Source organism: Thrips palmi, unplaced genomic scaffold (assembly GCF_012932325.1).
Source record: "Thrips palmi isolate BJ-2018 unplaced genomic scaffold, TpBJ-2018v1 HiC_scaffold_5, whole genome shotgun sequence".
Taxonomy (NCBI): Eukaryota; Metazoa; Arthropoda; class Insecta; order Thysanoptera; family Thripidae; genus Thrips; species Thrips palmi.
The window spans coordinates 17852102-17866908 of record NW_023144632.1 but is presented as its reverse complement, the minus strand read 5'-3'; the positions used below and the strand labels follow the sequence as shown (position 1 = coordinate 17866908).

General features: G+C 38.8%; 3 protein-coding genes across 5 annotated transcripts; 1 reads left to right on the top strand and 2 right to left on the bottom strand.

Moving 5' to 3' along the window:
- Window positions 1–27: 27 nt before the first annotated feature.
- LOC117651073 (histone lysine demethylase PHF8-like) lies at window positions 28–5831 on the bottom strand. 3 transcript variants are annotated; one of them, XM_034394808.1, is made up of 4 exons: window positions 4686–5831; window positions 4309–4353; window positions 3159–4230; window positions 28–3086 (listed from the first exon to the last, which is right to left on the bottom strand). In XM_034394808.1, exons 1-4 carry the CDS (start codon window positions 5820–5822, stop codon window positions 2293–2295), a joined length of 3048 nt encoding a protein of 1015 aa, XP_034250699.1. In that variant the 5' UTR covers window positions 5823–5831; the 3' UTR covers window positions 28–2292. The 3 variants fall into 3 exon arrangements, with proteins under 3 accessions (XP_034250699.1, XP_034250697.1, XP_034250698.1); XM_034394806.1 differs by having other exon boundaries at window positions 28–4230; XM_034394807.1 differs by lacking the exon at window positions 4309–4353 and having other exon boundaries at window positions 28–4230.
- A 391-nt stretch (window positions 5832–6222) lies between these two features.
- LOC117651070 (DNA-directed RNA polymerase III subunit RPC1) lies at window positions 6223–12557 on the top strand. Its single transcript, XM_034394801.1, has 23 exons — window positions 6223–6266; window positions 6541–6682; window positions 6759–6908; window positions 6980–7229; window positions 7304–7544; window positions 7629–7806; window positions 7903–8363; window positions 8444–8889; window positions 8976–9225; window positions 9302–9501; window positions 9605–9718; window positions 9801–9958; window positions 10038–10146; window positions 10229–10397; window positions 10488–10666; window positions 10772–10889; window positions 10977–11106; window positions 11189–11307; window positions 11376–11523; window positions 11595–11779; window positions 11856–12024; window positions 12103–12236; window positions 12325–12557. The coding sequence occupies exons 1-23, from the start codon at window positions 6223–6225 to the stop codon at window positions 12434–12436; spliced, it is 4206 nt and encodes a 1401-aa protein (XP_034250692.1). The 3' UTR covers window positions 12437–12557.
- On the bottom strand, window positions 12542–14612 carry LOC117651099 (mpv17-like protein 2). Its single transcript, XM_034394856.1, has 3 exons — window positions 14263–14612; window positions 13895–13987; window positions 12542–13627 (listed from the first exon to the last, which is right to left on the bottom strand). The coding sequence occupies exons 2-3, from the start codon at window positions 13984–13986 to the stop codon at window positions 13096–13098; spliced, it is 624 nt and encodes a 207-aa protein (XP_034250747.1). The 5' UTR covers window position 13987; window positions 14263–14612; the 3' UTR covers window positions 12542–13095.
- Window positions 14613–14807: the final 195 nt, after the last annotated feature.

Sequence of the window (14807 nt, the reverse complement as noted above, 5' to 3'; positions counted from 1 at the left end):
AATTGGGAGGAAATCTAGACTCAATTATGACACTTGCACATTGATTTAATTGCTGATGTGTTTTGAACAAAGCTGAACCAGACCCAGTTTACAAATGAGTTTTGTATAACACAGGAAATACACTGGACAACTGTTACTTACAAGAGCAACTTACAAATAACATACATGACTACAAGCAGCAACACATCAAATAAGCTAGTGGACAGATTTAAAAAAAATGCTAGGCAACTTAGAACATAAGTTTCGTTTACAATTGTGCTAAAACTTGGGTAAAACCAATTCCCTGCTAAGGACTGTTCAAGAGTGGAGAAAATTGATATTAAGTCAAATTGGCCTTCAGTGCCTCTAGTAAATGGTTACACACAGACATCAATATTTTGAAATTTCATTAAGGTGTGAAATTATATGTTTCTATAGAAAGTAGTTATCAAGAGTTCCACACATAGCGAAGCACAACCTCTTAATGCACAATACCAACACTTGTGATGTTCACTCATCTACAGAGTCTTATTAGTACAACCTAGTATAAACATTCACAAATTGATGAAAATACTGAAAAGTACACTAAATGAACTTCCAGATCAAAAGGAGTAACCATAGGTAACAAACTTACGTTTACAAAAATAAAAATAATTACTGATGAAAGGTAACTAAAAAATGAAACATGGCAAGTTCTCTCTCATCAATGAATTAAAAATGAAAAAAAAAAAAAAAAAAAAAAACTTACGGCAGAATGAGCTATTGTACAGGAAATAAAAAAAACATGCGGTTTCTCAAAAATTTCGCCCATAATGGGGTGCAATTAGGAATGGATTATCTTCAAAAGACAATACCAAACAACAGTCTCAAAACTTGGAATAAGAATGTGGCAGGTGTGTGACTGCACATCAGATCCAGCTGAGGGCACAGTGACACAAAATTGCATTGATACTAAACCAGGAAAAGAGCAAGGGACGAAACTGAAACATTTTAAGCAGTCAACAGAAGATAAAGTATAAGTTATCAGGATAGCTGAGGAGCAAATTGAAACAAGATTCACCAGGAATGGTGATTTACAAGACAAATTAGTTTTACATTCTACAGACAGGGAAAATTCATTGGGTGATGCTTTATATAGCATATGGACAATTACTTAAATCAAACACATGATACTTAAATCTATTCCATGATCACAGACAAGTCAGTGGATTGAATAAGGTACAAATTACAGGATGAAATCCAGCCCATTAATGTCTCCCGAACGGCAGGTCTGCTGGAAAATAACAAAGACAAGTGACAAGGAGAAAAAACAGTAACAACAATTGTACGAGCATGAAATTTAGGAAAAGGACACACATTATTATAAATTTTAAACATTTTGGAAAAGGTTAATGAAGTAACATTTAAAAAAAAAAGTACATAAGGCATTAATGATAAAGATTCCATCAAACTTTTGCAATTTTCAACCACCTACAAAAAAAATAATTTTACAATTCCTTCCCCCTTCTTTCCCACACTTCATTTATGACAAAATTGTAAGTCCCCTTGCTTTCTAAGAATTTTAAATAAACAGAAATGTACATTCACAAGATTTCTCTAAGAGATGGTCATAATAACACATTGGGTAGTACTAGTTAAAAGTGCTTTCAAATTAGAGACTGAGAGCAGTCTGACAATATGTTGAGAGATTTTGAAATAAGAGCAGCAAACAAATACACTTTCTATTTACAAATTAAGTAACCTTCAGTTAGAGGATTTATAAATTAAATATTGCACAGCTAATTTGTTTATAGAGATGCAGATCTCTAAGGTTAAGGATGAGAGTGGCAAAACAAAACAAAAAAAAGCAAATGAACGCTTTCAGTGGTCATTAGAACGAATTATGAAGTATGAAACAAAACTAGAAGTAACAAAGGTTTGGAAACATTCACAGTTAATCATTCACACAGCATGACGCAAAAGCAAGACACTAATTACAGGAGGCAGCCCTACAGACTAATAACCACTGTGCGTGCATAGTTTTTTTTCTTCTGTGCATCCTACACAAATAAGATAAGATAAACATGTAAGTTATGATTACGTTCAGAAAGTTATCAGAAAGTAAAGACGTATAAATATCCACACATTTATAATAAAAATTTGTACTTTGAAAAACATTTTGGACATTTACATGCCAAAATTTGGACATAGCTATCCACATGATAAAAACAATAATAATTACCTAACACAAAGTAGCAGGGGGACAAAGAAACACAATCATACAAATGATCACATAGCTTAAATTATGAAGGAACTACAGTAGTGCAATTATAATCAATAAATCATTTTGTGTATTTTAAGAATTTTACCTAGTCTTTGCTTGGCAGTTGCCATGCCCTTCCTGTGAGTTTTAATTTTAACAACTTTCTTCTGAGAGGCATCAGCAGGAGCAGATTTCCCAGGCGATGTTGGTGGTGGAGTAGCTTGGCTTGCCTGGCCTACCTGGCCTGTTTGACCTGCCTGGCCTGCTAGGCCTACTTGGCTTGCCTGGGCTGCCTGGACTGTCTGGGCTGCCTGTTGAGGAGTAGTAGATGTAGTTGCTGTTGAGGAGGACAAAACCTTAGGAGCTTCTACTTTGGTCGGTACAGCTTCAACAGGCGCTTTGGGTGTCTTTTTAAAGTAGGGTCTCTTTGGGGGTGGCAAACCAGCCCTTTTAGCTGCAGCAGCTTCCAGCCCCTTTTCAACCGATTGCTTTTTGGCACCTTCTCTAGCAGGTCGATGCACCTTGGGTCCAACGGGTCCAACTCTTGCTTTTGGATTCCATGCTTCATCCATGGGTCGTTTACTCCTAGGCTTGAAGACACCATCTTCATCATCAGAAGCATCAAGTGAAGGGTAAATGTAATCTTCATCCTGATGAACTTTGTCTATAGGCTCACCCAGTTCCTCTGCCAACTGCTGAATCTTACTGCGAACTGGCAAATGAACCTTAGGTCTTTGTTGATGAGAACGGCCTGAAGCTGAATCTTGTTCGCAAAACCCGGAACTGCCAAGAGATAGCATACCAGCTATTGCTTCTCTGGTTGATTGAGTTGCTCTTCCAGAATACACATCTTCTGGAGGTTCAACTGTGTAACAAGATGCCTTAAGTAATTCCTCAATACCATTTTTAGGGGTATCAGATACAACATCTACCTCACCTGCAACTTCCATATCTGCTCCAAAGATCTCAGGATTTATATCATTTATATTCACATTAAATAGATTTTTACTTTTCCTGTTACCAACTTTTTCATCAATAAAAAGGCGATTATCTTCATCACTATCGTGGAAGTCATAAATATCATTATCAATTAAAGGCACCTGTTTGTTAACTACAGACGATCCTTTTGGTCCAAATTTAAACCTCAAAATTGTACCACCTTTCAGTTGAGCTGATGGGGTGCTGGAATTTTGTAAAGTTACTTGATCTTTTTGAAGATGTTCATTTTTTATAACTTCCACTTTGGGACTATTAACCGTCTGCTTATTTCGCTTAGACGTAGATTTCTGACGTGGATTCTTAACATTCAAAACATTTGGCGATGATGGCATTTGATGGGGTGACCCTGGTGATGTTGTGGGTATGTATGGACTTGAGCTATCTAGTGATGGAGCATTTGAATATGGATAGATGTTTGGCTTCGGAAGAGTTAGCTTCAATCGTAGCTTAGTGGAATCGTTGCTATCTTGATTGTCAGTGCATTCTGTCTTACATAATGAACCTGAAACACTTGCCAGGGTTCCTGCCAGTTCAGAATCAAATTTGTCTTTGGAAAGGAGTACTTTTATAGGAGTCACATTTGGTGCTTCTTTTTTGGGGCTTTTGGGGCTAATCTTCATTTGTTCATCTTTTAAAGATGAGAAATCCACGAAATCTTTGTCTATGGGTTTTTTCTTCTGACGCTTAGATTCACGTTCTGGTTTTGGAGGCCACAGATGATTGAAGTGGCGTTCAGTGTTTCGAATTTCTTTAGAAAGCTCTTTAAGAAGCTTGTGAGTGTCCACTGTAGCGGGAACTTCTTCAGCAACTCTTCGGATATTCCACAACTTTAAAGCACTCACCAGAGCTTTTGCTCCCGTTAATAAGGTTGTCATATACTTTGAACTGTTACTACTTCGGCAATCCTGAAGTTCCTGCACAAGCCTTTCACCAGCATACCAATGTGTTCTTTCAAATGCTGGAAACCGGAACTTTTGAGGGGTGTTCATCTTCAGTTCTGTTTCATAAACCTGAAACACAACATAATATAATTAACAAAGCCAGTAGTAACATTTCAAGAAGCACTTCTGTCTGTGCTTTATACCTACAAGAGGTTTGTCCGTCAGTGCCATCTTGCGCTGCATCTCGTACATCTGCAACAGCACCGCAAACGGGCCGTTAACAGATTTACTAAAGATTATATTTTAAAGTTACTGATAGATAAAAAACATTTGAAAAAAAAAAGAGACCCTGAACATATGACAGGGTTATGTTAATGAAATAAGACTGACATTGGACATTCCCCTTGTAAAGTTATAAGTAAACTTAAAATTGTTTGGAATCAAGTACACATGCTTCATATGAATTACTTTTTGATATGTGGATCAACCATGGTAAAGGTAACACATAAGTATGCAAATAATTATTTCGAATTTCTGCAAGTGGATATGCTAAGAATGTTACTGAATAGAAGATATCGACTCACCTCAATTTGAAGAGGAATATTGAAACTATGAAGAAAATTGCCTCCAAAAACCAAAGTATCACAGGGTGTGAGAACTGCATGAATCCATCCTGTTGGAATTAGGAGGGTATTGCCCCGTCTAAGAACCAAGCGATAACAGGCATCAACCTGATCACCAAAGAACATGTCGTGTTGAGTTGATGATGTCATCCAACGTTGGTAGAGAGAGAGATTTGCTTGAGTTGGTTTTATTAGATAAAACACCTTCTCTCCCCTCATCACATGATACCAAACAGAGGAGCCCCCAAAGTCAATGTGGAAATCAGTGTAACTATCCTTTGCACCAATTAAACAATACTTTTGAACCTTTGGCCTCTCACAGTCGTTGTCATCATCAGGCCAAACATAGTTGACCCAGTCTATTTGACGAGCAATAAGTGGTGCATCCACTAAATTGTTCATAGCGGTATCTGAGAATTCCAAACTGATCACATTGAGAATTCGCCTTCTCACTGGCTGCCTGTAGTAATGCACAAGGTCCCGCATCTTCATACGAAAGTCAATTTGTCGACTCACATCTATCACATCTAGTTCACGTTCACTGCTTAGAAGTTTCTCAATGTCCCGCAGAGAGAAATCATCAGGTGGAAGCTTCATTTCCAGACCATCTTTGTCTTCAATGAGAATTGGGTAATCAAACCCATTCTGGTATAAGTACTGGGTGGTTATTTGGGGTCCTTGCAGTCGTTGAACTACCTCATCAGCAGGTGGAAAGTGCCGTGTTTTGAGCTCGGTGATGAACACAGGAGTCCCGGTTTGAACGGGTTTCGTTTCGGCATTTGCATCATTGCAATCATGTCTGTGATAGTTGGCTGGAGCATTGTAGGTGGACGGCCCGTACATGGGTTCGCACCGAGGGCAGTGGTATTTTGCGATGTCTGGTGCCTCGTATTCGAAAACCGTGACACAGTCTCCATGGTACCACGTCTTGCAAATGTCACATTCGATCATAAACCGGTCATTTACACTTTCCAGCCCGCAAACACAAACAGGCAGCTCGTCGGACGCCATTTTCTTGTTCTTGACGCTCTCCTTGTCCTCACCAAAGCGAAGGCGTTTGTTTATATTTTCGTAAATGTCAAGCAGAGATTGACTCATCCGCTGAGAAAGGACGTTTTGCCTTGCTTGTTGGCGTTTATGGGTGGGGGCGTTTTGCAAGCTTCCGAAAGCATTAGAAAAGAAAAATTAAGTCAGAAGTAAGTTAGAAAATAGCTTACCATATGATTGTCCATTAATTGTAACTTTCTTCCAGCTGCAAAAGAAATTTTTCATCCTAATACTACCGACCAATCAGTGAACCGCTTCCGGTCACCACTGGCGCCCCCGTCTTCAAATCGCATTTTCGTCCCCCCCCCCTTTCCCTTTCCTATCCCGAAGAAGATTCTGTTGCAGCCGGTGGTATACAATGTCTTTCAGGCCCACTATAATGTGTCGGCCTGTTTCATTTTAAGGCGCCCATTTTCGTTGTCCCCTTGTAATTCCACTAGAATCAGTCATCATGGTGAAGGAGCAATATAGAGAAACCGATGTCGCTCGGAAAATGTAAGTTTTTACTGAGGAGACACGACTCCCTTGTGTTCCGACTAGGTTATGTTGTTCATCTATGATTATGTAGTATAGTGTACGCTCCTGTACTTCTTTCACACAAGTTATCCTCCATGGGTGGACGCTTTTCTTTGTATCGGACTTTCTACGCTTCTCTTTGATTTTCATTGTAACGAATGTTGCCAATGATGACATTATCAGGCTTAATTCGTCAATACTCTTTTGTGCTTACTCTCTTCAGTCTTAATGCACTGACTTTTCTATTTTTCAGATCGCATGTGTCGTTTGGTGTGGACAGTCTGCAGCAAATGCAGCAACAAGCACACTTGCATGTTGTTGTTAAAGACCTGTACGAGGGAGAAGGAGGTCCTGTGCGGAAACCTTTTGCGTATGGTGTCCTTGACCGTCATATGGTATGTATCACCTTTGTCAGTTCCCTCATCGTGCACTGGCCGCCATTTGACGGAAGATTATTTAATTGTATTCCAGGGTACAAATCAAAAAGATGCTACTTGTGCTACTTGTGGCAAAGGCTTGAGTGATTGCATTGGACACTTTGGATACATTGATCTAAAACTACCTGTTTTTCATCTGGGCTATTTTCGGTCTGTTATAACTGTACTCCAATCAATATGCAAGGTAAGTCATTAGAAAGATTTTATTAAATTATATGATGGTAACTGGCTCATTATGCATGGAATTTTCCACAGACCTGCTCAAGAGTTCTGCTTAGCGATAAGGATAGAGTAGCTTTCCGATCTCGCATACTGAATCCCAACTTGCCATATCTATCTAAAAAAGCTCTCCGCAAGCAAATTCTTGACAAAACCAAAAAAATATCAGTATGCCCTCATTGTCGATCACTGAATGGAGTTGTCAAAAAATGTGGTATGTTCAAGATTAGTCATGACAGATATCGCAACAAGAAAAAATCAGATCCTGTGGTCACAGATAAACTTGGTAAGGACAGCAAATGAGAAGAGATTGTCATCTCGTTGTCTTTGTCTTACTCATCATTTTTATAATTTTTCTAGCTGAATATTCTGAAGCTGTTGAAGCCAATAAAGAAATTGAAACGGTCCTCCCTAATGCTCTTATCTACATATTGAATCCATTGGAAGTTCTTCGGCTGCTAGAACAAATTCCAGATGAAGATATTCCATATCTTGTTATGAATCCAAATTGTGGGAGACCTCAAGACTTAATATTGACCCGTATACCTGTGCCTCCTATAAGTATAAGGCCATCAGTAGTGTCTGAATTGAAGTCGGGAACGTATGTAGATCAAACTTTGTCTTTCAATGCTTTATTCTCCTTAGATCGTTACCTAATTAATTTTATCTCCTACCCACTTAACAGAAATGAAGATGAGCTTACTATGAGGTTGTCTGAGATAGTTCTCATGAACAATCTCATAGAGACCAAGGAGAAGAAACAAGGTGCCACTGTCCAGCAAGTGAATGAAGCTTGGGAGTTTCTACAACTCTTGTGTGCATTGTATATTAACAGTGAATTAAGCATTCCCTTCAATATGCAGGTGATTGTTTTATCATTTCTTTATGTCAGCATTCTAAAGAAGCAAATATTGTGAGAAGGTTTTTTATTAATGAAAATGCAATCTGCTTTTCTCTAGGGTGTCAAATCTGGCAGGGGTTTGGTGCAACGGTTGAAAGGAAAACAAGGCCGTTTCAGAGGAAATTTGTCTGGAAAACGAGTTGATTTCTCCAGCAGAACTGTGATATCTCCAGATCCCAATTTAAAAATTGAGCAAGTGGGAGTTCCTGTTCTTGTAGCTAAAACTTTGACCTTCCCAGAAAGAGTGAATTCCACTAACCTGGAACTTATGCGAAAACTAGTGACAAATGGTCCTAATGTGCATCCTGGTGCAAATTTCATAGAGCAAAGTGGCACTACATTCAAGAAATTTTTACGCTATGGCAACAGAGCAAAGATGGCACAAGAATTGAAGCTAGGGGATATAGTTGAACGACATCTTATGGATGGAGATGTTGTCTTATTTAATAGGCAGCCAAGTTTGCACAAATTGAGTATTATGGCTCACAGAGCCAAGGTTCTAGAACATCGCACTTTCAGGTAAATTTACTTCACTTGCCATTCAGAATGAAAATGAATTTTACGATCAAGTCTACAAATGAATGTCTCAATGGTTCCAGATTCAATGAATGTGTGTGCACTCCTTACAATGCTGATTTTGATGGAGATGAAATGAATCTCCATTTGCCTCAAACTGAGGAAGCAAAAGCTGAGGCTCTAATTTTGATGGGCAACAAATCTAATTTGGTCACTCCTAGGAATGGGGAGTTACTAATTGCTGCCACTCAAGATTTTATCACTGGAGGATACCTTCTGACTCAAAAAGATGAGTTTCTGGACCGTGGTCAAGCTTGCCAATTGGCTTCATGTCTCCTTGCAGGGGATGACTCAAATATGAATATTGAATTACCCAAGCCTGCAATTTGCAAACCTGCGATGTTGTGGACAGGGAAACAAATATTCAGCCTTCTGCTCAGACCCAACAAGACATGTCCGGTCAAAGCAAACCTTCGGACCAAAGGACGAGCATACACAAGCAACGAGGAGATGTGCATCAATGATTCTTGTCAGTATCCTGTTTGTCTCTTACTTTGGTTTTGTCAGTCTTTTAATTAATGTGTTTAAATTTTATTGCCCTGCTTACATGTTTAGATGTAAATATTCGTAACTCTGAGCTACTATCTGGATCCATGGACAAATCAACTTTAGGATCAGGCGCTAAAAATAACATCTTTTATGTACTTCTTCGTGACTTTGGAGAAGATATTGCTGCTCTGGCTATGTGGCGGTTATCTCGTATGGCTAGTGCCTACCTCATGAATCGGGGGTTTTCAATAGGTATTGGTGATGTAACTCCAGGGCAAGGATTGCTGAGAGCTAAGATGCAACTTCTCAATGCAGGGTTTGTATTTTACATCCGCCACACCTGACGCACATAAAAAAAAAAAAAAAAAAATTATTGTGCTCTTGTTTTATAGGTACACAAAGTGCCAACAATTTATCACTGCAATGTCGGAGGGACGTTTACAGTGCCAGCCAGGTTGCTCTGAAGAAGAAACTCTGGAAGCTGTTATCCTGAAAGAATTGTCTGTCATTCGTGATCATGCTGGAAAAGCTTGCCTGAAGGAGTTACCTCGGAGTAATAGCCCTCTTGTTATGGCTCTCAGTGGTTCTAAAGGTATTGTCTCAAAGTGTAACTTGGCAAAACACTTACAATAATAACCAATTAAACAATTGTTTTTAATTCATTATCTTTGACCTTTTATTTTCCTTTGTTGTAGGATCTTTTATTAACATTTCTCAAATGATAGCTTGTGTCGGACAGCAAGCTATTAGTGGGCACAGAGTACCCAACGGGTTTGAAGATCGAGCCCTTCCTCATTTCCATAGACACTGTAAGCAAAAGCTGATCTATATTTTTTTAAAATTTTAGTTTTATTGAGTTCAGCTATGTAAATATCCATGTTATCTTTTCAGCTAAAACACCTGCTGCCAAAGGATTTGTTGAAAATAGCTTCTACTCTGGTCTGACTCCCACAGAATTTTTCTTCCACACAATGGGTGGCCGTGAGGGTCTTGTAGACACAGCTGTGAAAACAGCAGAAACTGGTTATATGCAGCGCCGACTAGTTAAAGTAATTCTCTTTACTTAAATTCCAATATTTTGTTTGGAGCTTCCTCATTTTTCAATTTAATTTTTCTCCTCTTCTCTAGTCTTTGGAAGATTTGTGTCTTCAATATGACATGACAGTGCGGAATTCCACAGGTGATATTGTTCAATTTTGTTTTGGAGGTGATGGATTAGATCCAACTTACATGGAAGGCAAGTTATAAGAACCTTATTTCCTTGTTGATTTGTATTTGTGACTTTCCACAATTGTTGACAATAACATAACTCATTTCAGGCAAGGATTGCCCGGTGGATTTTGCTCGAGTTCTGGATCATGTATGCATAAAATGCCCCCAGAGGGATGAGGAGGCTCTGGATGCACCTTGTGTGTTGCAAGCAAGCCAGGAAATTCTCAAGTCTGAAGACTTTGATTCATGTAGCAAGGAGTTCAAGGAACAGCTCATGTATATTATACTTTACATTTCCTTAAATGCCTACTTGCTTTAAATGTTTCTTTTTTATTCCATTGTTTGTCTTTTTTGTAAAATTTGCAGGGAATTTTCTGAGAGCGTTGCAAGGAAGATTGCTAGGTTCAGGCACAAGTATGGGATTTCAGAAGATGGTGGAACCTACCCTGCTGTCTTGCTGGAACCCGAACGTATAACCATTAGCCAGCTTGTGGAGTTTTTCCATACATGTCGAGAAAAGTACATGAGGGCTAAAATTGAACCAGGTACGTATCCTGATTTTGTTTTGAAGTCCTCAAAACAGATGTCATTTGGTCATTTCAGGTCTTATAATGCCTGTCATTTGTGTTGTTTTTATTTTTCATTACCAGGTACTGCAGTAGGAGCATTGGCTGCTCAAAGTATAGGTGAACCAGGCACACAAATGACATTGAAAACTTTCCACTTTGCTGGTGTTGCTTCCATGAATATTACTCAAGGTGTTCCTAGGTAAGGAACACGACTATTCCACATCAAAATGATTCTTTTTTTAAAAGTTGCTCTTTGGTTTATAGTTAACACTGCTTTTTATTCCAGAATAAAGGAAATAATCAATGCAAGTAAAAACATTAGCACACCTATAATAACTGCTCATCTTGAAAATGATACTGACCCTGAATTCGCTCGCAGAGTGAAAGGACGCATAGAAAAGACAACACTGGGAGAAGTAAGTTTTATCACATTCAAATCAAACCCATGCACTGTATTGTTGAATTTTATGTAACGTTTTGACTTGATATTTGTTTTAGGTGTCTGCTTTCATTGAAGAATGTTATTTACCTGATGAATGTTTTATTCTCATAAAACTAGATATTGAGCGGATTAGGCTTTTAAAATTAGAAGTGAACGTTGATTCAATTTGCTACAGGTTTGTTTTACTTTCTGTGTTAGTTTGAGTAGTTTTAACACCCTTTTCAACTGTGGCATCATTTACAGCATTATGACAACACGCTTCAAAGCCAAACCCAAGAAAGTTTCTGCCCAGTCTTCCACATTAATCACAGTACATCCAAATGCAGCCAAAACAACTTTAAATGGAGCTATGCAAGCATTACATGAAGCTTTACCAAAAGTTGTCATCATGGTATGTTGGGTTATACGGTGTGCTCTTATTTGGTTGATGATTAACTTAACAGTCTTCTGTTCTATTGAAAGGGATTACCAACAGTCGCTCGGGCTGTCATCCACAATGATGATTCTGCTGGTAAAACAGTTTACAAACTCTTTGTGGAAGGCGACAATTTGCGGGAGGTGATGGCTACACCGGGAGTGAAAGGAGCTCAAACAACGTCCAACAATACTTATGAAGTGTTTGCAACACTTGGTATTGAAGCGGCAAGGTAAGTACTGGAAAACTTTTCAACTATGCGTGCTTCTCATATTGACCTTCAATGTTTGTTTCTCTTATTCCTTCAGGTCAACCATCATGTCTGAAATCAAACTGGTCATGGAAAACCATGGAATGAGCATTGATCATCGTCATGCTATGCTGGTTGCTGATCTCATGACTAGCAGAGGAGAAGTTCTTGGAATTACCCGACATGGATTGGCAAAAATGAAAGAATCTGTTCTAAATTTGGCCTCTGTATGTCTCAGTCTCCTGGGTACTTTGTTAATGAACACTTGGTGTAAATGCTGATAATATTCCTGCCTTTTTTTTCAGTTTGAAAAAACAGCTGACCATTTGTTTGATGCCGCTTATTATGGACAAAAAGATGCTATCACAGGAGTGAGTGAAGCAATCATCATGGGGATCCCAATGTCCATTGGAACAGGTCTATTCAAGATGCTTCACAAATATCCTTTTCTGCTCTTTTCAGTTTTACTCACTTTTTACTTTTTCATATTGTCTTGTTTGTGGTCTTTCCTTAACTGTAATGTGTACAGCTCAGGAATCTAGTCCTGTACAGCAGAGAACGCTTGTGTTTGATGATCCAACTTTACATCCCAAAATCAACACATCTTCTGGAGATTGGTTTCAAAGTAAAGTTACATGAAATTTAACTTAATACTTAAAGATAATATTTATTGATCTATAGAACATCTGGAAGTTACTTTATTATTGTGCAAAAGTAGGGAGAGAAATGACTTACAAATTAAAGTATGATTTACCTTTGATTTATTTCTCTTATAATTAACAATTTGCACTTTGACCACTCATGGATGCAGCTGGCCACTTGTGTCCCTTTTGACAAAACTATCAAATGTTATACATTCTTCAATGTACTCTTAATTAATAATTGACAGATAACATTCAATGAACCTGAGGAAATATCACTGTCACTTAAGGTGAATCCCATTAATAGCCTATCCTCGCTTACCCCCATGCAAGAATATTGTTGGTCTGTCCCACAAACTGGACAGTAGTGAGCTAAAATAGACTCTCTAACTTTATTTTGACCCCTTCCCCCCGTCCCCCTAAAGTTAGTGATAGCAACTTAGTGATAGCAGTTTCACTGCACAGCTTTCATTTCAAACCACTTTAAGTATTAAAAATAGATAAATAATTGATTTTAAGTGCTGCAGACTGGTACTCTTATGAAAATAAATATCAGGGTACTCCTTCAGAGGCAAAAGGTCAAGAACAGTATTTACTTAAACAGCTAAGTATCACAGAGAAAAGTACCATTTTGGTTACCAGATCGAGGCCCATCATTTAAGTTGTCTCATTATGTTCTTCCTCTCCAGACTCTGATTCATTGTCATGCTTTACATAAGAGGTATATACATCATAGCCAAGCGATATGGTATTGTCATACAAAACCCTGAATCTTAGAGGTAGAATGTAGAAATTTATGACCTGGGCTGGTGGCCATACAACCCATTCGGCGGCATACAGTCTTCCGGCTTTGTCTTTTATTTCCTTTTTTGTCTCTGCCCATGTTGCTCTCTCCAATATACCAAGAGTAATGAAAAATGTTGCAATGCAGATGGGCGAGCACACTACCTGATCAATTAGAACTTTTTTTGCAACTATACTGAGGGTTCTTCCTGGCAACCTAGAATCTAAATATCTATACCAATTGTGACAAATTACTCCTACTGTCATTCCTGATATGGACATTCTTGTAGTTCTTGTAGTGTCCCATTTGTCTTTTTGACCTTGAAGAATTTCGTAATGCTGCTCTAATGTGTCACCAACGCCAGAGAGCGAGATTGATATTCCAACATTGGTGTACAAGAGATATCTGAAAAGAAATAGGACTCAAATGTTAAAAGAGGTGTTCACATATAAAGCTAAAAAATTGAGCCTCTTAAAAACAATGTCTGTCAATTTAAGCCTAGCACAGACAACTAGTGAAACGTCAGCCACATGCTTCTAGCACACCTACACATTTGCTTGCTTAATGTACGACTAGCCCAAAGGTGACAAGTAATATTTTCAGAGTAATATCCAAGCTAAGGCAAAATAGAGAGAACTTTCATTCAAAAGGAAGTGAAATATGAGAAAATACCTGTGAAACATTTGGTTGACAACATATCGGCACTGCTTTTGAAAACTGTTTCTTATGACGAAGAGACGTGACAGAGCAATCGAAGACGTCATGCTGAAATGAAAAAAAAAACAGTAAAACAAAGCAATAAGGACCAGAATTAAGGCTACAGTAGAAACAATTAAATTGAGTATGCACCTCAACTGATAATTTATTTTAACATAAATCTATGGACTTAAATTGACTTGTTTATATCAGCTAAAATGAAACATCACAACAAATGCCACTGATTCATCGCCACAAATGTCTTCTCCGGTTTCTTTTAATGTAACCATAAGTTTGTTTCTACATCTTAACCTACTCTGTATTAAGGGTCAAGATTCACTTACTTAAGGTGATGCAGGGACAAGGTATGCTCCAAAAATACACTAAATTATGTTAAAAAATGTTAATTTCGGCGTCAAAGTTTGATGACATTGTTAAATTGCCCTGATTGGTTGATTCGAACAAATTTGGAGCATGACGCCCCACGCCTGGTCTCGCTCTTCGTTGCCTTGCCAGCGCCAGCAGCCGACTCGACAGTTGAATGTTGCATGCGGTCTGCTTTCAAAATCAGTCGCTAGATGGCGCATGAAGCCTAACGCGCGGGTCGTTGAAGAAGCCGCGGCAGGACTAGAGAACTGCTATGCCACGAGGCGTTCGGGAGTCATCTAAGCACGATGGACTATCACAGCAATCATTTCTCCTTTCTCACGCCCCTGGTTCGTGACTCGGCTCCACGTTCGAAGCGCTGCCGCCGATGTCGACGTTCAGGACTGAGCTGCAGGGGCAAGGTAGGCCACCGTCTCCACCTAAGTGTCACAGAGCGGGGTGGTGGCCTACTTGACGGGCGCTCAGCTCCACTAGAGCCCTAAAAGCAAGCTCAACCCGAGCG